This window comes from Salminus brasiliensis, chromosome 2 (genome assembly GCF_030463535.1).
Source record: "Salminus brasiliensis chromosome 2, fSalBra1.hap2, whole genome shotgun sequence".
In the NCBI taxonomy this organism is placed as follows: Eukaryota; Metazoa; Chordata; class Actinopteri; order Characiformes; family Bryconidae; genus Salminus; species Salminus brasiliensis.
In genome coordinates this window covers 15,256,044-15,279,569 of record NC_132879.1, presented here as the reverse complement: position 1 = coordinate 15,279,569, position 23,526 = coordinate 15,256,044, and the positions used below count along the sequence as shown (strand labels likewise).

Here is a 23,526-nt window from a genome sequence, read left to right as displayed (position 1 = left end):
TCTGGGGGAAAAATTACCTTTCAAACGATACAGTTCCATAAATTGCACTGATCATGATTAGTGGCAAGTACCATTCAGGTTGATCCTGCTATAAATCAAAATATAATCTGTAAATCAAAATAAAATCTCTCTCTCTCTCTCTCTGTCTCTGTCTGTCTCTGTCTCTCTCTCTGTCTCTCTCTCTTTCAGTATGTCTCTTGCGCTGAGCTGCAGGATCAGCAGTACAGTGTGGATCTCTCCTCTGTGGATTCTAACCCCCGTCTGCACCCAGTCACTAAGTCCCTGTCCCGCTGGATTGTGCGACCTGATGATTCTGCCGATTCCAGTCCCCCCGCAATCCTTTCTACTCCAGATCCCCACCACGCCATCACACTCTGCAAGGAGCTGCAGCCTTACGCTAGTCTTGTCTCAACTCTAACCAGCAGCTCAGGAGAAGACAAGGGTCGATCTAGTGATGGCAGTGGGTGCAAAGCTCTCGTGTTTGATAACCCGGCGCACTACTATCTCTACAACCGGCTGGTGGACTTCATGAGCAGCAGAGACATTGTGAGCCAGCAGATAGCAGAGGTGCTGAAGGTGTGCCAGCAGGGCGAGGTGGTGATGATCCGGGATGCCCTGTACAGGCTGGGAGTGGCACAGCTCAACACTGAGGAGGAGCAGGGGGATGAGGAAGGAGAGCGAGACATGGACGCTGTAGCTGTGGAAGATATGGTGTTGGAATGAAGGACTAGGAACACAGTTACCTTGGGAAACGGGCCATGTATCCATGTTATGCTCACAAATGTCTTTTGCAACTACTGCTGCGAGGTTGGACAAGCTTTACAGAATGTCTGCAAAGTTTTTTTCAAATCCATTAGAAACTGTAGAGCACAACAACACTGTTTCAAATATAAAAAGAATTCCTGAAATGTATGTTCTTCCTTGGCTTTCATAATGGTATTTTACCATTTATCCCACACATTCTTGCCTGCTGTCCACACACCTCCTACAGTAGCTGGATTTTTCTTTTCGCAACACCATCCCACAAGTTCTCAATTTTTGTTATTTTTGACATCACCTGAACTTCCTCACTCCTCAACCTACTCAATCACTTGATGAGTGGTGAGGTATCTTGCACATTAAGTAATGGTTTCTGGTTCTTCTGTAAAAGAGATATATCCTTTCAAACACACTCAACCAGAGTGCCAATCATCAGTGTATTACTTCCAAACATCTGAGCATTTTTTTTACTGCAAGTGTACCTAATTTATTTCCTTTTATTTACTTTTCACTTTAAATTGCTACGCTGCTTAAAGAAAGACATCCTTTAGGGGTTCTTTATTATCATGACAACTCAAAGAACCATTTATATGTAGGGTTAAAATGTATTCTCTATGATGAAGAAACTTTTGTACATAGTGCTCTAAAGAACATTTGAACACATTGCTCTAAATGGCACCACGGTTTTTACAAGTCATTTTTTTTTCTTTTTAAGTTAATACTCTATCGAACTGGACTGTGTTGTGGTAGCATGCATAAATCTGGGTCTCCAAAGTTTCTGTCACTGTGGATAGTTAAGCGAGTAGAAGATGACCTGATATCCAAAGTGCACAGTTAAGGTAAAAATGACACATTTCTTTAATATTTAAGCTTTTATTGTTTCAAGCTTCCTTTTTATTTCCATCTTCAAATAACAAAAACATTTGGGCACCCTGCATGATCAGTATTTTTTTTTTGTAGCAGCTAAGAGTCTTTGTTAGGAATTTTAACCATTTTTCCTGCAAAAGGAAAGAGCCGTGTTGTTGCACTCCTTAATTGAGGACTGTCCATAGGTTGTTAAGGATGTATACCTTCTGCTTGTGCCTCGCAAGGCAGTCTATTGTGCATTTTTGAGGTGTGTTTAGGATCATTAACTCGTAGAAAACATCCTCTTTTCATCTTCAGCTTTTATAGATGCTGTGATGTTTGTTTCCAGCATTTGCTGGTATTTAATTGAATTCATTGAATTCCCTGTGACACTTGCTGCAACACAAGCCCAAAGCATGATTAACCTGCTTAACAGTTGGAGAGGTTGTTTCATCTCCCATTTGATCTACTCGCTTAACTTTATTTTAACAGAATTTTTGACCAGCTTTTTCATGTCACTGTAGAAGGTACCTTGATTACGTAAAATGTACACCGAGAAGCTGAATGAGATTTTTGTCCATGTTCGGTAAAACTTTTTTAGCCTCGCAATGCATGATGTGAAAGAACATCTCAGTGGGCGGAGCTTGAGTAGGTCAGTTGCGTGGGTCTGAACTGTGGTGGGGCCTCAGCGAGAATGAGGAATCAGGAAAGAGTGGGAAGAGTAACTCAGACACTGTGAGACAGACTATAAGTGACAGGATAAAAGTCAAATGCGTCAGTACCAAAAGACCCACAGTGGCGAAGTGGTTAACTTATAGTACAAGAAGATTGTATTTATTGCTGATTAACAATAATGTGTTTGTAACCAAGGAACATAAAGTATTAGTGTTTATGAGAAGTGTGTTTATGATTAACTGTGATTGGAAAAATTAAAGAAAACCACTTAATTAAAAAATGAACAGCTTTTATTGCAACTATTTCCCTACATTTATTTTTTCCAATTCTCTCAGTTTTTTCCTGTGGCCCATTACTTTATCACATGTTGCCTCCAAACTTTTTGAGCACTGTGGCAGATCTACTGATTTGCAGATTGATTACAAGCCTCTATTAACATAGAAACAATAAATGATAAAAATGAGCTGTAAATGACAAATGAATCAGGACAGTCTGAAACAGCACATTATTACAACACACTATCAAAACATCATACATTCAACCCACAAAACCTAATTTCCCATTTCTTCCAAGAGTCCATGGATAAAATGATGCTGGTAAAATGATAAATCAGTCTATGTTCATTTAAAGTGATTCCATAAGAGTGTAAATATGGTCAGGAGATAAAAAGGGTTTCAATGGAATGGGTCTAACCTCCACTGTGCATTAAAGCACTATATAAGATGTACATGTAAGACGTTTCAGATCTACTTACTGAACCGTGTATGTTTTTCTATGGCTTTATTGCATAGCTTATGATAATTCTGAGTGAAACATAAAAATATAGAACAGACTCAGAATTTATCTTTCAGAGCTTTAGTGGCAGTTTAGGTGCTACATAGGTTTAACAGCAACTAGCCAAACAATGAACTGAATGATATTTACATAAAACAACAAAAATGTACCACCCAACACCAACATCCTACTAACTGTGAGAAGATGACAGTTTGCAACATGAGCAAAATCACATTCTCTTGGCTAAATCTTGAGAAACCGACATGCACTTCATATGGCAGTGTTAGCTCAATGCTACATCAAATGGACAAATACACTGTATACATGTAAATAAACAATAAACACCAAAATGAAACCGATTAACTGTTTATAAAAGAACAGTAATGCATTACATGCAGTAAATGACTGAGATTTCAAGAAGATGGAAGGTAGAAGGTGGAAAACATTTTCAGAAAAAATTCAGTTTACTTTCGCCCCTTACTGAGAAAGCTTTCATAAAACATGAAGATGTTAAATAATGTTTACTGCATTTAGAAAAATGAAGGCGTCTAATTGTCTGTGAGCAATTAAGACACAGTTTTTCACATGCACAAGTGAAAAAATACACACAAGGTCCTTTGGTACTCTTAGTGATTATCTACTGTGAAAACAGAAGTATGCTTAAGAAGAGGAAGTTAAAAATTGCTAAATTGGCTATTTTCTATATGTTCAAAGGGGGAACTGCTATTTTCATAAGTACGTCACGGAAATTCTATGGTCCCTAACTAAAATGCTTTTTTTTGATGGGGTTAAGAATGTTTCAGAGGAAATTGAAGGTAAAAAAAGTAGGAAGCATGGTTTAAAGTATTTCCAAATCCTTTAACAACGTGACCACCAAAACAGTAGCGGCCATTAATGAGAATTCTGTCCAGCTAAGTCAACAATTTCAAAAGTCTTACAAAGCTTGCATAAAAAAGATCAAATTGCATGCTTTGCTTTGCTCTAACTGTCCACAATTTTGATTTTGTTGATGAACAAGCAGCAAAATTTGATAGAAATTTGACCCTGGCACTGAAACACACCAGTCATAGCTGCAGGTAATCATATGCCATTGGATTTATTACCTGTCAGTGGACGTTTCAAACATCATACAGGCAAAAGTAAGAGGGTTATCTCCAGTAGGCCTCAACAGAACTGATAGTTGTTGGCCTTCATCAAGGGCTGCTCCTCCTCTTCCTGGTCGCACGACTCTTCATTGGCCTTGTTAGGGTCACATGCCTCCAGCTGTTGCTCATCCAGAACTTCAGACTGGACATTCTGGTACTTAAGGTAAGACATGAGGGAAACTCTCAGGGACAGATTGTCACTTTTCTGACTACAGTCGTACATGCAATCTGTCACTGAACTTGAAATATTTAAGGCAGAGTTGCTGCAAGTTCAAGGTACATATACATTCTACTGCACAACACACAACGCACACAATCAGATCTGGTATACTATTTGCTGAGTGTCGGGCACCTAAGCAACTAAAACCACTTATCTCAGAAGGAAGTGTGCACTCTTACATGATTAAAACGTGGTGCTTATTGCTGGCATTTTCTAACTTCATCTGCCACTCTGCTAAATAATCTTTAAGGTCTTTGGTAGTCAAACGGGGCTTTTGATTTGCAATCCTACAAGCAGTTTTCTTGATCTTCCAGACCACAAATTGACCTTTCCCGTTAACTGCAATTTCTTAGTTACATTATAAACTGACGAGATGGCTACCTGAAAATACGTTGCTTCTTATAAACCTCTCCTGCTTTGTAAATTATTATTATATTATTAAATTATATATTATTTAATGTCCAGATTCTAGCTACTTTTTTTTTTGGAACAAGAATTTCTTGTTTTCAAAAGAGAAGTTGATATTTCCAACAGCTTTGGCTCCAGATTTCTTAATTCAAGACTTTCTTATGGAGAGGTCGAGGAATGGTTGGGCAAGCAACTTACATACAAAAATTCACTACTTGCTGCATATTTTACATATATATAATTACTGCCCTAAAAGCCTTTTAAATATTTGTTTTGCACTGAATTGTATGTTTATCTTATTATACAATTCCTGTGGGTACATTTAAGTCATTTTAAGATTTTTACAGGATCAGCAGAAAGTCTACAAGAGCATTTCAAATTTTTCTTTATTTACCTCTTTAGGTGTGTCTCCGAGCAGCCTTTCAATTAGCTGACCAATCTTGCCGAACGTTGGCCTCTCTGTGGGCTCGAGGTTCCAACACATTTGCATGATGGTGTACCTGAATGTGGAAGGCATTGAAATAATTACAACTATTTCACCAGCATCCAAGAAAACAAAACAAGTAGAAATACAGAATCATACATACAATTTTATATATAGTTATATATAAATATAGGTAGATAGAAAATAAAGCTAGAAACACAAACTGCAAGTTTATTAAATAAGGTGTTAAATATTTCTACCACTTATAAACCCAGTGAGCATTAACTTTGTTACTAACGGACAAGCCTGATTTTATGCAATGTATGTTTTAATAAGTTTATAAAGCCTGTGGTATTTTATTATTTAGTTTTCAAACCCAGTCATAACAAGTTAACTGTATGTCAACAACTTAAAAAGCCCACATAATCACACAGATGTGCTGATATGGCATCTACTGATTTCTTTCTTTGTGTGTGGTGCACAAACCACACTTTCTCCACTCAGTTCCGCAAGCACTGCCAAATACAGATGTCATTACTGAACTCATGACATCTGGGACTGTCAAGATCCATCACATACCTCGCTATTTACAGTGTTTTTAGTAGAGCGAGGGACATGCTGATTATTATTGACAAATAATTCTAATTAGTTGACTAATTTTAATCTGAGCGCAATATTTGTAAGCCATTTGTCTCAGAAATTAGTGTTTTGCTTGTAAAACCTCAGATAACATTAGAACAAATGAATGTAAACAAATACAGTAAACGTAAAAAGAATTTCTCATTTTGAAGGAAGTAGAAGAAGTTAAGATCCTGTTAGCTATATAACTATAAATAATACTAGACTCCCATAAGGAGAGCTCAGACTGTAGTACAGTGCAGAGCTACTTCTGCATAGAAACAAACTGCCTAGAAATTCAAGCATAGTCCCTGAGTTTGGACTTGTTAAGTTGATCTGTAAATTGACAAACTTTAAAAAGGTCAGTGAACTGAAACAAAAGCCTCTTTAACATGGGTAATGGGTAGGCCCGAGAGAAGTGGAGAGGAGAGGCATGAAATGGGAGCAAAATGGATGCCTCACTCTGGGATCATGTGTTTAACACGCAGAACGAACAGCCAACGCGGCAGAGAATAAAAGAGGAACAGAGAACAGAGACGCCGAGACACTGAGCTCCAATGAGTCAGCCATGCTGATGCCTCACTTACTCATTCTGGGAAACAAACATTGTATTCTCGGGCACCATCCATACAAATCACAGACAAGCCACTAGTTAGCTTCCTCGTTTCAACTTTTCAGAGGCTGTGCTACATGCAAAATAGTATTTTTGCTATATAGTTTTACTATTAATGGTAAAAACAATAGCATCACATAACTATCCATTTTGACTTAACTAAAGCATTAAACAGAGGCTACTTAACCCTTTTTTCAAGAATGATAAGGCACTAAAATGTGTTCATTTACATTTCTGGAGGGGCAAAGTCAGGGCGGGACATTTGATATCCACACTTTATCATCTTATAGAACTTTGAGTCCACCAGGATATTTGGATAAGGGCTTTTTCCTGCAAAACAACAAACAAAGAAAACAGTCAGTCTCTTAAGAACAGCTGAAAAGCACTAATACTGTAGATAATTGAATTATCTGAATACTGAATTATCTCAATATATCCCATAAATATCCCATTTACAGTTTGTTAGAGTACTCAACACTTTAAAAAAAGTGCCTTTTGAGAGTCTGCAGTGGTGCAGTAGAGGGCTGGTGTAGCGTAGTGGGTAACAACGCCACCTTTCCCATGACAGGCTAGGGTTCCATGCTACATCAAGAAGAGTCCTTGGGCAGAACTCCCAATGTTACATTGATCTACCTGTGTAATTTAATTCAAATGTAATTCACACTGGATAAGAGCCTCAGCCAAATGCTATAAATGTGAATGTAAACAAAGTCTGTGCTCTGTAATACCCTGATCTAACATGCTAACCAAGAGCTAACCAAGAGCTAACCAAGAGCTAACCGAGAGCCCCAGGCACACACTAGCTCTCACACAATATGCTGTGTTGTTTCACCCCCCAGTTATCATATTTCTAATATGAGTGTGCTTCCTGCACTGTTAATGCAGTAATCAATGCAACAATAATTCTGCAGTCTAAAAAAAATCCAAAATGGCCATATATTAAATGACCATATTCATGGTCATTTAACAAGAGAAATAAATGACCTTCTTAACTTTCAATAATTTTGCACTGTTTCTATTGTTTCTTAAGGTCCATTTGTCTGGCAAATGTATTTAACAGTAATGATATTGTATTCTTGTTCCATTCGGTGTAGTGCTGTGTTACCCAGAGAGAAGATTTCCCACAGCAGAATCCCATAAGACCAGACGTCACTTTGTACTGTGTACACACATTCGAAGATGCTCTCTGGAGCCATCCACTTCACTGGCAAACGAGCCTACAATCAAACAAACAGGTCACTATGCTGGTTAGCATGCCACATGACCAGCTCAGGGAGAGAAAGGGATTCATGAACAGCTGCATTTTCTGATATACAAAATCACTGTTCTGGGTTTTAAAAGGAATAATTCACCAAATAATCCCAATTAACCCAATTTACCCCTTGTCCCAAACACAGCTGGTTAAAGCAAAGCATTGTTTGTGTTCAGAGGTTTTGTTGTGTCCAGTTTTGCTTTTGAGCTACAAGGTTAAAGTAGCCTAAAAACAGGAATAGACGTTTAGGACATCTAAACAGTTTTTGAGTGATATACACTTCTATTATATTAGCCTCATAAGTTTCTATGTTTATAACCATTGAATGATCTGTACACTATATGTTCAATTATTTGTGGACACCCTTTCTAATGAATGCATTCAGCTACTTGAAGTTGCACCCATTGCTGACACAGAAGTGCAAATATAAACACACACAGCTAGTCTAGTCCCTGTAGAGAAGTACCCCCCCCCCCAGCTCATTCCAAAATTTTTGAGATAAGGAGAGGTGGTGATCATCCTACATCCTGACCTCGCTAATGCTATTGTCACAGAATGCAATCAAATCCTCACAGCAATGCTCAAAAACCTTCCCTGAACAGTAGAGACAGTTACTTCAACCATAGCAGGACAATTTCTTTATTATAGCCTTGTTTTTAGAAGAAACAATGAATAAGTGGGTGTCCCAGTACTTTTGTCCATATAGTGTCTTTTTATTGCAATCAATTAGTCTAAACCGTACAGTAGCACATGTGTAATATTTTTTTCAATGTTGTAGTTGTGTGTGAGTGTGTGTGTATTTCCACTTACGTTTCCTTTGACAACATAGTTGGAATCATTCATGATGTCACGAGCTAGGCCAAAGTCACAGATTTTAGCCACGTGTCCATCGGTCAAGAGAACATTCCTGGCTGCTACATCTCTGTGAATGCACTACAGAACCAAAAAAAAAATCAAATTTTACATAGCTTTATTATCACTACATGGGCCATCTGCATGGCACTTACTTCAACAGGAGGACACACAGTTCACAGTTTGCATTAAGTAGCTCACATTTCTAGCTGCAAGGAACTCAAGTCCCTGAGCCACTTGATTGGAGAATCTCAGCAGGTCATCCATGTCTAATGGCCATGAGTCTGCTTCTTGATCCCCACATGAAGAATCTGCACCAAAACAGAACTGGAGTCTTAGTCTGATGTGTTTACAAAATCTTTTTGAAAAGCATAATGACGGTGGCATTATATAAATAATGAATAAATGCATACCCTGGGTGGATTTTGGTCTGGGGCCTACAGGTCTCATGTCCAAGTAACTGTCAGAGCAAGTGCTGGAAATGCCGCTGTCACTGTAATAAATCAAAAAGAGACAAATGATTTTTTTTCAAACAAGCAAGAAAACACATCACATGTATTCATGTTGATTATTACTGATTGCAGGTGTTGTTATGTATATATATATATATATATATATATATATATATATATATATATATATATAGAGAGAGAGAGAGAGAGAGAGAGAGAGAGAGAGATGTTTCTTACTTTATTTATTTATTGATTTTTTCAATATCTAACAACTGTCATTGTGCTGTACTGTTTGCTGTGTCATGCCTTGTATTGTAATAAAGTCACAGTAAGAGTGGTTTGATGTGAAATGTTTCATAAAAGAGAAATACACTGAGGTGCCTAAGACATTGCTTCATGAGATATCTGCAATACAATTTCTACCTAAAGTTTGCCTTTTATTAAATCCAGGGCATTCTACAGGCAAAAAAAAACACCAAAATAAATCTTATAATCAATGCTTTATCAACGTTCCATATTAAATATTCCATAAACTCAAAAATATGTGAATATGGTTCATTACTCATTTTGTATATTAAATGACCTGGCTATATTCCCATCACCACCACTGTGAAGAAATCAGTCAGTAAGTTTCTATCTATCCTTTCACTTAATTCTGAATGACTTTGCTTCCATCTCAATGGTTTGATTATGAGAGCTGGTAGATTAAGAGGGAATGAATTGAAATAAAATTGAAATGAATTTGGTAGAATACCTTCTAATAAACATCTTGTCAGCAGTGACATTTTTATAGTCAGTCCTCTCCTCTGTGATACCCGGCACTGTCATAATGCAATTCAAGAAAGTCTCTGCCTTGCTCCGCAGGAAGTTCAGAAGGTCACCGTGGCAACAGTACTCTGTGATGACCAGCACAGGACCTGGGTGGGAGGCATACATATATAATATGACTTTGAAACAAGTGAAAGTAAAACATTTTGGGGGAAAACATCTTATATTGCATCAACTCCGAGATGCAGAGATAATCTGTATTTATTGGTATCATCATATGTCACAATTTATTTTTTTGAACATGTAATGAATACAGTCTGCACTGACCAACTGTATTGTCAGCTGCACTGACCAATGATTTTTTAAACAGAGAGTATATTTATTCCTGGTTTATTTTGTATGTAGTGCAGTGATTAAAATGTGTTCATGCGTATATTTGTTAATATGTGCCATCCCTAGTTTTTGTTCATTTAAACTAATCAGATTTCAGATAAGATTAGAGAAATACATTTTATCTCATATTTTCTGCACTCACAGGTGCACAGTTGTCATTTATATATTATATAATGTTCCTGTTTTGAAGTCTATATTTAAATACCCAATAAACCACTTTGTTTGCTTATTCCTTAACTGTTTTTCTTAATGTATTTATTAATTTAGTAATTCATGCAGATGCAATTAGTGGAAGCCATGGCAAAGTGGCCCATATATCTGCAAGGATTTATGACATAAAAGATATGTGACTCAGCAAATTTACTGTGGATTTGAAGCATGAGGTATGAGTGGACAATAAAATATTATGTCAATATTTAGCCATCGAGCTGAATAAAACAATTGATCTTCTTCTCTTTCTCTCTGTTTTTCTGTCTTGTCTGTCTTACCGCCGTATGTGCAGGCTCCCAACAGGTTGACAATGTTCTTGTGGTGTCCAAGATGACTCAGAATCTTCAGCTCTGACATCAGAGCTTCCTTCTCGTCTGAATGGGCACTGGCTGCAAATAGTCCATTCTTACAGTCAACCATTCAGTTCAACTACCATTTCACAACCAAATATAGTAGATATTCATGCATTACTCCATTCAGAACTGATGACGTTTCCACAACAACTGAGTAAATATAGGAAATAATTTATAAGAAATGATAATTGACAGTGGCATCTTTATGCATAAATTCAGGTCATAAATACAGGTTTTCCTTGCTCTAAAATACCAGATTTCATTTATTATTCTAAAGAAAACACAATGGTATACAATGCAGGGTGTCCTATGTTTGTAGAAGAAAAACACTGTTGTAAATTATACTCTGCACTGACCTTTCAGCATTTTCACAGCCACTCGGGTCACATTTTCCCCCTTCCCCAGACCATACGCTGTAGCCTCCACTACTTTTCCAAAAGCTCCTGCACCCAGAATCTTCCCTGCAATCACCAGTCAATATTATCAGTCTTATTTTGTACATCACAACAACAGTTTGTCTCATAACACTTGGATGTGGTTTAACTCCAGTGTAAGCGACTGGACGCAGTTGGCTATGCTGTCTTTCTCATGTACACACCGAGTTTCAGCTTGTCTCTAGGAAATTCCCATTTTTCGTTATAGGGAAGCTGGGTGGGGTCAATGAACGTGTAGTTATTTCCATCTGTGGCTTCAATAATCTTCCACCGAATCTCATACCTGGGTTTCTGCAAGAAAAATGTATTGGTTATTACATAGTTGCATAGTAATGCTAAAATTTAAAACTCAGTGAAAAGTATTTAAAGAAAATGGCTAAACAGGATTTTCTACCTGTTTGTACTTGTACAGGAGGATGATGAGGAGTAGAAAGAGGAAGGCCATTACACTTATGGCTACCTTCAGTAAAGAAGTGAAGAGCTTTTCTATAGCAAAGAAATCCACACAGTGAAAATGAAGATATACATAAAAAATAAATAAATAAATAAATAAAATATTAATTTACTGCACAAGTAGTATACAGTTGCTGTTGGAATGCATTGTATTATTTTTTTGTAATTCTTATTATTTTTTTCTTTACAAATTACTAATAAATTACTAACATTTGTACATTGACTTCTACTGAATGTAAAAATGTAAAAATATTTCTTAAAATCATTTTTTTAATTCTGCTTTTGATTAACTGCATGATACTATGAAATGTGTGTTCTTTCTACTATTGTTACACTATTTTCAGACTAAACTCTCTTACCAAGTTTTTCCACAGAAAACGTATCGCTGTCTTTGCCTGCCAGGTTGACTGCCACACACTCTACAGTCATCTTCTGATCTGATGGTGCAATGGTCAGAATGCTTTCCACTTCTACTGTCCCAAATTCCTCCCTCTGCACCTCCATGGTCACTGAAAGGTTTGGCTCCAGAGGGACCTCCAGTGTGGAATTCTCCATACACCTAGAAAGTTCATGTAAATCCTAAGTTAGAACAGAGGTACTTATTTCATTGCTTTAAACATTTACTACTGACTATTAGTCTAGTCGCACTCAACCAATAAAACACTGAACACATTCACAGTGATCTTCTTGGTGAGTGTAGCATAGGGAGTAACAGCATTGGCCTCTACATAGCAAATTGGGGTTTGAAGCCTTGGGCAAGACACTAATGACATTAGATATGTCTACATCTGTAAGAGTCACACTGGGCAAGATCCACTACCTAACCTCCTGAATGTGAATATTGTATGATCTTAAATAAGCAAAGACTATTACTTTTTAAATTTTTATCAGTGTTTAAACTACAAATTAGTTGTGTTCTCTATACAGCTGGATCCAGCTAGTCCAGGGCAATAGAGCTTTACCTTTAGGTTTCCTAAATTAGAACACTTCTGAAGGCTCAATATTTAAAAACATCACAATTGAGAACTGTATTGACTGTGTGGACATAAAGATCCGCATCCATATACTATTGTGCTGATGTGTTTATTTCATCACAAAAAAAAAGAGGTAACTTACGTTGTCCTGATGCCTTGGCACTGGTACCAGGAGATTTGGGGGGCTGGGAAGCCAAATGACGTACATGTTACAGAGCTCGAATTCTTCTGTCTCAGCACAACAACCGGCTGCTCTGTTTCACAAAGATAACAATCAAAGAAATGTCAGATATAAATAACATAATTTCTATTTGCTATGTAGTTCATTTAAGCTTTATCTCAAAAGAAAATGGAACTGTAATATTGTGTGAGCCTTTCATGGTTAATGGACCAAAGGCAATCGTTGTGAAATGTAAAATGTCCTCAATTTAATTTTTTAACTTAAAAAAAAAGAAAATCTATTAAAGAAATAGTGCCCATAATGTTTAATCCACAGTATGTTTTGTAGTGGATACAGTAAAAATAAAACTGAAATAAAGCTACTGTAACAGTTTAAGTAGGCAGATTTTGACCAAAATGGTTAGACTCAATGAAGCCTTTGCCCGCAGGCAGTACTTACGGTACATCTGAATGTTAAATGTTACAGAGGCATTAGCTTTGCTGCTGTTGGCAAAGAAGGTGTATCTTCCCTGCTCTCTGGAGTTCAGTCTCTTCAGAAGCAGCACTGCCTCATACCTACACAGAAGATTGCAACAGGCATGTTTTCAGTGGGCTGTCTGCTTCTAGACTTTTATTTTTATATTTTACATGTTTGTAAAAATTTTAAAATGGCTGAAATGTAGGTAGTAGTATTTCATGTTGTTTCTGTATGCCTTCCCTCATAAGAACCCTGTGATTAAAGAACTGCCAAGCGGAGTGAATGCCACTTCCCTTTCACTTGAAACATAAACTGTTAAGGTGTCAAAATATGTGCTTACTGACCTGTAATTATAGCTGAAGAGGTGTTTTTTTGGTTCTGAGGCGTTGAGAAACTTTGGTGTGTCCCAGCCGTGGCTGCTGAGCGGTGGATATGCCTCTATGAGGACACCTATCTCTACATCCGTTCCTTCATAAACATAAACTGACAGGCCTTCATGATCCAGTCTGGCTGGCAGCTTGGGGGTAAGTCTAAGGTAGGGTTTCTCTGGGGACAAAAAAACAAAACAAAACATATTTCATAACATCACTTGCAAATTTACTCATCATCATTTGTCCATTGTCAGAAACCCTGTTTGTTTTTTTTCTCAACACAACCTAGAACTATGTCATGAAGAACATTATGAAGAACATTTTTTGACTAGAGAGAATTCTATGTATGAAAATCATTTGCAGTGTTTCTCTGTAGGCTGTGTCTCTTACCGACGACCAGCAGCTGTGTGGTAGAGCTGTTAACTCCAGCGTCATTAATTCCGGTACAGGTGATGTTGCCTGAGTCAGACAGGCGAACTGCAGGAATGGTCAAAGTACTCACAATGGCCAGCCCATCACCCTTTGATCTAGACCTCTCCTCTGGGGACGGCAACTGTTGAGGACAGAAGAGGAGTTTCAGTACATTCTTGGTTTGCAGGTCACATGACAAGAAAGAGACACAATCCGACACTTCATTGCCCCACATGTCAATATTAACTACTTAACTACTGTGTGCTCCAAAAGTCTGACACCAATGAAAATGCTTCTAATTTGCATTACTTTCTGCTACTTGAAAATGAAATTATGCACAATTTGCGTGAAAAGAAGAACCACTGACATTTCACCATGATTTTCATTTTCATTTTTTTTTTATTATTATTGAATGTATTTCCCCTTTCTGCTTTAATGATAGCGTGCACTTAAGCTGCAGGGACTTCACACATTTGCGCAAAAACCTCAGATCCATCAGAAAGTCATGTGAACATATATGGAAGAGATCAAACACGAAACAAATCTGACCTTTTTGTACAAAGACATTAACATGGTTATGGATACAACTTTGATTAAATGCTTTGAATGCTTTTCTTCTTCTTACCTTCTTCTATATATTTCCTTTTCTAAATTGTTCTAAATTGTTCTGTTTCTTACTTCCATATAAAAAAAATAAAACATTAGGTAGTTTTTAGTTCACTATTGGACAGAACATGTGCTGAATTATCCAGACTCAGTAAGATGGCTGGTCATTTAACTCAAGTTGAGTTGATCATTCAGTGGTCAAGTTGAGTTGATCATTCAGTGTTGGTTCATACTAACTAAAGTGATTTCTTAAAGTGGTTAATTTGACCTAATTAATGGCTTATTATTCTGTATGGCTTTCTCTAATCAAAACAATCTGTATTTTATTTTACATTTCAGATACATTGCATTTCATTCCAAATATTAAAGTATATGGGGAATAATTAAACACAGGTATATAACATATCTTAGTGGTTGGTGTGGCACAACAGATAACACCAGATAACACCACTACCTGCCACTGAGCTACCGCACCATGTGGGAGACTGGGGTTTGATTCCCTGGCTGGGTGGCTGGGTGACTGTGCTGCCCTACACCAATAAGAGTCATTGGGCAAGACTCCTAACACTACACTGACCCACCTCTGTAATACGAGTTACCTTGTAAGTCGCTCTGGATAAGAGCGTCTGCTAAATGCCATAAATGTAAATGTAAATCTTAGGTATTAGTAGATACACATTTAACATGGCATACACTTGACTTTAGTTAAGATGGCAAAGGTACAGTCTCATCAACATTGTATGTAATGTCAGCAGCTTAGCAGGCGGACTACACAAAACTAACCAACACTTATAAAATATGAAACAACAGCCTCAATCTCGACTAACCAGCATCTAAGAGTTATGGTTTAAATAAAACAACTAAACTAACTTTCAATATGTGTTTAAATCAACTGATTTATGAGGTACACAGCTTTAGACTGGCAGCTCTATCATATCATTGTTAATTAGCTTTTCAGTTTCAGGATTGAGTCAGGGTTCAAGGTCTGGATCAGTGACACATGAGGTAAAGGTTTCACATCTGACCAGTGAGGGTGAAAGTGAAAGGTGTTTACCGCTCTAGACGAGTGCTTCCAGGTGACGTTGTAGTTGAAATTTGGGTTATGTGTAGAACAGCTGATTTCTAGTCTCTCACCAACAAGTCGCACATACTGATCACTCTTCAGGAACACGTACGGTGGAAAACGAGCCCCTGCGAAGAAAACAGACAGAAAGAATGTTAGGCTGTTAGGTGAAAAAAGTGCACAGCCACTTACGAGATAAGCTGTTACCCTAATCACAACTAAACTGACCTGAATAAGGATTGTATTTTGGTCTGGCAGGGATTCAAGCACAATACTCTTATGATATTACCTCCATCACATACATTCTTTTTTGTAACTTAATTTGGTTTGCTTGGACATGAAGAAAGACATAAGACCACTGTTCATTATCTCAGGTGCACTTCAATGCAGGTTTGGAAGGAGTGTTCACACTTGTCAAAACAAACCGAACTAAATAAAACATTTCTAGAGCACACAAGGCTCTAGGCAAGTGTAAAAGTGCCCTCACTCTGCATAACGTTGATGCTGAAGACTGCAGACACTTTCGTCACCCCTCTTATCCTGCCACTGCAGACATAGTCAGCATTGTATCCAGGGTGGAGTTTCCGGATCAGCATGCCTTTCTTGGGATCAAAGTCAATGTTCATGCCAGGAGGAGGGGCGGTTCCGTTGTCCATCCGTAACTGGATATGGGTGGCATTGGGATCAGTGAGGAGACAGGGCAGGAGCGCATCTTCTCCTTCCTTCAGAACTATACTTCTTGAGGTGGACGGGGTCACAAAGAGAACATTCGGATCTGTGTACAGGACAGTAAACAGTCCTGTGATTAAAAACAATTTACGACAATTCATACAGCAGTATGACCACACAATCTGACTGGCTAAAATACATTCTGCCTGTATTTGGCATCTGATAACTGAGGGTTTTCACCACATGTGTGTCATTCCACTGACCACCAGTCAATGCCTCTTTTACTCTGTTGGAACTACTTTTGTGGCGGAGGTTTTTCCCTAGGTTGTGTGTAACTGTGATTAACATTAGGCCTATGACGATCTACTGCAGTGACCAAATCATAGCTTTAATGACTTACAGTGCATCCGGAAAGTATTCACAGCGCTTCACTTTTTCCACATTTTGTTAGGTTACAGCCTTATTCCAAATTGTATTAAATTAATCTCTTTCCTCAAAATTCTACACAAAATACCCCATTATGACCATGTGAAAAAAGTTTTCTTGAGAGTTCTGAAAATTTATTAAAATTAAAAAACAAAGAAATCATATTTACATAAGTATTCACAGCCTTTGCTTAATACTTTGTAGAACCACCCTTGGCAGCAACTACAGCCTCAAGTCTTTTTGAATATGATGCCACAAGCTTGGCACACCTCTCTTTAGGCAGTTTTGCCCATTCTTCTTTGCAGTACCTCTGAAGCTCCATCAGGTTGGATGGGAGACGTCTGTGCACAGCCATTTTCAGATCTCTCCAGAGATGTTCAATCGGATTCAAGTCTGGGCTTTGGCTGGGCCACTCCAGGACATTCACAGAGTGGTCCTGAAGCCACTCCTTTGAGATCTTGGCTGTGTGCTTCGGATCGTTGTCCTGCTGAAAAATGAACCGTCGCCCCAGTCTGAGGTCAAGAGTGCTATGGAGTAGGTTTTCATCCAGGATGTCTCTGTACATTGCTGCATTCATCTTTCCCTCTATCCTGACTAGTCTGGCAGTTCCTGCTGCTGAAAAACATCCCCATAGCATGATGCTGCCACCACCATGCTTGACTGTAGGGATGGTATTGGCCTCGTGATGAGCAGTGCCTGGTTTCCTCCAAACATGACGCCTGGCATTCACACCAAAGAGTTCAATCTTTGTCTCATCAGACCAGAGAATTTTGTTTCTCATGGTCTGAGAGTCCTTCAGGTGCCTTTTGGCAAATTCCAGACGGGCTGCCTTGTGCCTTTTACTAAGGAGTGGCTTTCGCCTGGCCACTCTGCCATACAGGCCTGATTGGTGGATTGCTGCAGAGATGGTTGTCCTTCTGCAAGGTTCTCCTCTCTCCACGGAGGAACGCTGGAGCTCTGACAGTGACCATCGGGTTCTTGGTCACCTCCCTGACCAAGGCCCTTCTCCCCCGATCGCTCAATTTAGATGGCCGGCCAGCTCTAGGAAGAGTCCTGGTGGTTCCAAACTTCTTCCATTTACGGATGATGGAGGCCACTGTGCTCATTGGGACCTTCAAAGCAGCAGAAATGTTTCTGTATCCTTCCCCAGATTTGTGCCTCAAGACTATTTTGTCTCGGAGGTCTACAGACAATTCCTTTGACTTCATGCTTGGTGTTTGCGCTCTGACATGCAGTCAACTGTGGGACCTTATATAGACAGGTGTGTGCCTTTCCAAATCATGTCCAATCAACTGGATTTACCACAGGGGGACTCCATTTAAGCTGTAGAAACATCTCAAGGATGATCAGTGGAAACAGGATGCACCTGAGCTCAATTTTGAGCTTCATGGCGAAGGCTGTGAATACTTACGTAAATGTGATTTCTTAGTTTTTTATTTTTAATAAATTTTCAGAACTCTCAAGAAAACTTTTTTCACATGGTCATAATGGGGTATTTTGTGTAGAATTTTGAGGAAAGAGATTAATTTAATACAATTTGGAATAAGGCTGTAACCTAACAAAATGTGGAAAAAGTGAAGCGCTGTGAATACTTTCCGGATGCACTGTACATCATGGCATTGTCATTGTCATGTCATGTTCTATTGCGTAAATAAACGTAAATGGAGAAACAGTCTTACCTAAATTCCTCAAGTCATTCATGTCCTCAATACGTACTACATCATACCACATTGTGTTCATTCTGACTCACCGAAATGGTACCCACCTCTTACAAATATGTGCACAGAGGAGAAGTTGGAGGCACTGATGTTCTGGTACACACACTTGTAAGTGCCTGTGAATGCATTGGTGGCTTTTTCAACTCTGAAGATGGAGGTGTTTCCACTCGACTGGACGTAGCGCTTGTGTTTGTATAGCCGAGGAATCCATGTAACTGGGCCGTCACTCTCACATGTCAGAACAAGAGGAGAACCCGAGTCTACAATCAAATCGGGTCCAACGACGTTTTCCTTGTTTACCTTTATCACAGGCTGTGACCGCCCTGTCCACCCTGTCAGTCAAAAGAAGACATACAGAATGTAATAAATATGTATAGTACATTTACATCTTTTGTTTTGCGTTTCTTTTGCCGTGCATACAGTTGCATGACTTGAGTTACAATGTGAGTGTTTGAGGAGAAATGAAAGCAAAGTGTTTAGCCTACTGCAGAAGTGTGGTGTACAGGACAGAGCGATCACACAGCACCAGGAAACACATTGCAGAATCAGGCTAGAACCTAATATCCTATTCCGTTGTATCACTTCTCTATCTTTTTTCTCTCCTTGTTCTTGACTCCTATCTATTCCTGTCAATGAAGGCATTTCAGCATGTTCACACTGAACTTCTGTAGAGGTGGTGTGGTAGAACACACCCATTGGCACCTTCTGCCAGTAGTTCAGTAGATGAATGACTGGGAGATAATTAGTTGAGGCCTCGTCTTTCCTTACATAGGACTTTAGACTTTTGCTGTACTTGTGTGCCTTAGTGTGAAACCCTAGAATCCCAAATATTAGTTCCCCGGGAGGAAGGTGTTATGAAAGCTCTGGATTCACCTCCACAGCTCAATAGGTCTATGTTTGCAGCAAGGTAAACAAATGATTATCTAGGAAGCTATTAATATGATGTTCAAATCCAATTTGTTAGCTATTTTTTTATTCTAGTGGTTAGCTTAGTAGTCAGACTGAACAGAATTTACAGAAAAAAATTTTTATGTAAAAATGTATATTCTTGCATTCTATCCTTCACATCCACTGAAATGTTCAAAACGTCCTCTGATACAAGCAAGATAAGTCCCCCTTGTGCAGACAGATTTTTTCCTTTGTGAAACCAACCTTTTAACCTTTTAACTTTTGACAAACTATAAATAAACTATAATCAATATCCTTTACATGTTATTATCAAACATAGACCTTGCAAGCCACATTTAAAGTAGCATTTAATCTTCATCATTATATATAAACCTTTACTATCTTTAGTATAATGACTGAAGTAAAAAGATTCCTTGGATGAGAAAACTCTTAACCTGAAGATCTGCTGTCATTGCTGTGCATGGTGGCATTTGTTAAAAGGTTGCTGAAGCAGGTATGTTAGCTAGTAAGCTAACAAATCTGTATAAAATGTCCAGTTGAAGACATGGCACCATGTTTACCAGAGGTGGCAGAAGTACACAAGCCTCAAACTTCAGGTAAAGTACAAATATTCCAGATAAATAATAAGTAAATGTTTACTGGTTCCTATTTCAAATTGAGATAACTATTAATCTGGTGAAACTGATTGATAAAATGAACTAATATCATTCTGTTTTAGAGTTGCAATAGTCTAAGAATTATCAAAGTTGGGAAATTTACCATCAGAATTAACTGGAATTAATGGGAATAAAATGGGAATATTTGAAGCTAAAGGTGAAAATCTTACATAGAGTTGGTTAAAAAACATACTGAAGCATAATATTGGCTAAAATAATTAGATATGATTCCAAAACAGTTGAATAGCAAAGCTGCTTCTCAATCCCAGGCATATGGCACATTACACACTGAAGGGTTGTTAAGACCACACCCCCCTGCATGCACTGTCCATTCCTCCATCACATGTACAGGATGATTTCTAGAAAATCTGACACTCACCTATAGTTTATAGGGAAATAAATATGCTTTATTTGATGTAATGTTGAAGGATTAATTCCTGGTTACAGAAACACATTGAGTCAATGCTAGCATTGGCAAGCTAACCTCTTGTGAGTCTGCTAGTCTTGGTAAACTAGCCTCAAATGAAATTACTCATTAAGCGTTTCTGATTTACCAGATAGCGAGCAACTGTGAGATTACACCGTGACTTAATAGTTGCTTAAATGTTTCAATGCTATTACTGTCAGTAAAAAACGTCAAAAACTTGTCGTCAAACTACCTGACTTTAGGCAGTCTTTTGGTCCAACTGTATGCTTTCAGTAGTGGCAAGTGTCCAGTTTCTAAAAATCATCTGGACATATGCTGTACATGTGATGGAGGAATGAACAGTGCATGCAGGGACTGTGGTCTCAATAGCCCTTCAGTGTGTAATGTAAATCAGCAATTCCCATAATTACTTGTTTATTCCCATGGTAAATTTATTTGTATTGTTATGCCTTCATGTTTGCTGTTGACAAAAAAAAGTTGATGAAAAAACAAAATTATGATGAGTGTATGAAATAGTTACTCTAAATTATCCAATATTTCCTATTAATTCCAATAACTTACCATAATTTCCCAAAAATCCCATGGACTGTTTACATTTTGGAATATTTCCAAAATTTTCTGTGCTAACGCTCCCATGGAAAGATACTGGTAATGTACTGGAGATTTATTCCACCTTTGCAACTCCAATCAGTATTAAGCAATGTTATCTAGCTATGAATAACACTGGGGAAAGAAAACTGTTAGATGTTAGATTTAGCTAAATTATTTACGTGGAACAGAACTGCTGTATGAGCCATCGTTTGATTCAGCTCCTCAGTGTATCTGACAGAGCAGCCTCACCTCTGATACTTTTACTGTGAGCCATACAGATATTGCAAGTAATATGGGCTACACAAAGGTAGAAGCTGAAGAACACATTTACCTGTGTTGTTAAACATTACAATACAGCAGAAGGCATTAGATACAGACTCACAGAACACACTCAAGCGCGTGACAGAACAAGAGGCCCAAGAGGGGCTGCACGAGTGTGTCCATTAGAGGAAATCTCTCAGTGTGGTTCATCACATTAAACAGTTCAATAAGTTCATGAAAATTAACCGTTTGAAGAAGCTCAGCTTAGTTTGTTTTTCATACAATCCGAAGCGTTCACAGATTCAGATTCTCTAACAGCAGCACATGATCAGATTAACTGTGCGAATAAAAAAACTAATTAACAAATTTGTAGCAAATCTGTTCTGAAAATGTAGTGAGTAAAAAAAAGCCAAAGGCAAGAAAAGTCAAAAGTGTTGGAAACACTTAGTTGCAGTAAAAAAGGTACTTACATAGTGATCTACAACATGTAGTGCACTGATACTGTTAAAAGAGGTCTGTATTACTACTATTCATTGTGACCTTCAATAGACTCAGCTTTAAAAGCCATAGGTTATTTGTCAGCTGACTCTGTAAGACAAGCATGAGGCTACTATATTTTTAAATTAATAATAAAAAAAAGAAATTCATGCACCTGCTAAAAATACACCTCTCAGGTGTGCAAAAGCTAATTTTCTTTATGATCTTTCTATATGGTCCTTAAAAGAGTGGAACTGGAATATAATTCAAAAACCTAAAAAACACCATATCCAGTAACCTTCCAGTAACATAAAATCATATGACACATTTCTTGTGGTCTTCAAGCCCAGCAATGTGACAGTGAAGTTTGGTGCCAGGAACACTAAAGATTTGGCTTCCACAAAGTGTGGTCACTGAGATCTATACTGTTAGCAAAATGATCAACGTGATTTTAGTGTACACATAAACACTCCTGTGCCTCAGAATGACAAAAACAGAAGTGAGAAATGAAAATGCTCAAAATGCACTTTGTCTTTGCCTTTGACCGCAAATCAACCTCAGCTCATTTTGAACTGATCTGGACTCAAATTATGCTGAGAGGATCATGTTACAAAACCTTTGAACCTCAAAAACAGTGGTACAAAAACAGAACCTTTTGAGATAAACATGAACTAGGAATGTTGCAATAGGCAAGGGTTATCAAAACCTATTGAGGAATAAAAAAAGCATATGCACACGGTTTATCTTGTCAATTGAGTTCAAACATGGATCTGCCCAGCTTACAATTTAGCTCATTATCTACAGTGATCACATATTTATCATGAGAACGCTTTCCAAGTTCCACTCCATATGGCAAGCTCTCAGAAAAACTGAAAGCAAATAATGCAAATAATGAAAAAAAAAAAAACTTTTCTAGAATGGTAATTTTACAGTAGACATCAAGGTATTCCTTAGAAATGTTACTTTTTTATGCAAATGAATGTAATAAGACTACAAGTTATTTTGGAGCATTCCTATTGGTCCATCATTAAACAACACAGTGTAAGGAGCACCTGCTGTGCTTAAGTAATAGAATTGATATTATAATAAAAGTACATAAATATTGACACAAACACCCCAGTAATACATATATAATATATGAGATTCATATATGCAATATATATTTCGTATATAGACAATATAGGAGGAAAATCAACATAAAATAAGCTGTAGAATTCAAGATTGTAGAGACATCAAATAATACAACAACAACATTTAGAACTATATATATATATATATATATATATATATATATATATATATATATATATATATATATATATAGCTGGTTTTTAAGATTCAGCAGACAGGAGCAATTAATATGTTTTATAAAGTATAATAAAAGTATAAAAAGCTTTCTCTTTCCCATCAAAACTAAGTTCACAGCACATTCCTCTGTGGAAACATTGATTTTAACATCAGACGTTCTTTATTTTTGCCTTATTCAAAAAGATTTTGAATTGATACCCCACTGTATTGTGTCATATAGAAATTTTGTGTTACACCCATCAAGCAGTTAGTGACTGTAAGTAACTGTTACCTTGCACCTGACAGGACAGAAGTCCCAGAATAAAGGTCAGAAGAAACATCTCGGACCGCTGCCGGCCTGAGTCGTCCGTGTTGATTTACCAGTCTTCTCTGG

At 37.8% G+C, this 23,526-nt stretch overlaps 2 protein-coding genes across 2 annotated transcripts in view; one reads left to right on the top strand and one right to left on the bottom strand.

Annotated features, from left to right (window-relative positions):
- Positions 1 to 2,560, top strand: part of hmgxb3 (HMG box domain containing 3) — a 20,479-nt gene extending 17,919 nt beyond the window's left edge. Inside the window, exon 21 of the mRNA XM_072668280.1 lies at positions 190 to 2,560. Within this exon, the coding sequence (XP_072524381.1) occupies positions 190 to 723 (534 nt within the window). The 3' untranslated portion in view covers positions 724 to 2,560. The remainder of the gene's footprint in view (positions 1 to 189) is intronic.
- On the bottom strand, positions 2,553 to 23,526 carry csf1ra (colony stimulating factor 1 receptor, a). Its single transcript, XM_072668281.1, has 21 exons — positions 23,425 to 23,526; positions 18,572 to 18,856; positions 16,199 to 16,486; positions 15,703 to 15,839; positions 14,022 to 14,184; positions 13,605 to 13,806; positions 13,243 to 13,358; positions 12,766 to 12,877; positions 12,009 to 12,208; positions 11,591 to 11,682; positions 11,361 to 11,487; positions 11,119 to 11,223; positions 10,688 to 10,798; positions 9,793 to 9,955; positions 9,000 to 9,079; positions 8,788 to 8,897; positions 8,545 to 8,667; positions 7,588 to 7,699; positions 6,713 to 6,812; positions 5,222 to 5,327; positions 2,553 to 4,356 (listed from the first exon to the last, which is right to left on the bottom strand). The coding sequence occupies exons 1-21, from the start codon at positions 23,471 to 23,473 to the stop codon at positions 4,219 to 4,221; spliced, it is 2,919 nt and encodes a 972-aa protein (XP_072524382.1). The 5' UTR covers positions 23,474 to 23,526; the 3' UTR covers positions 2,553 to 4,218.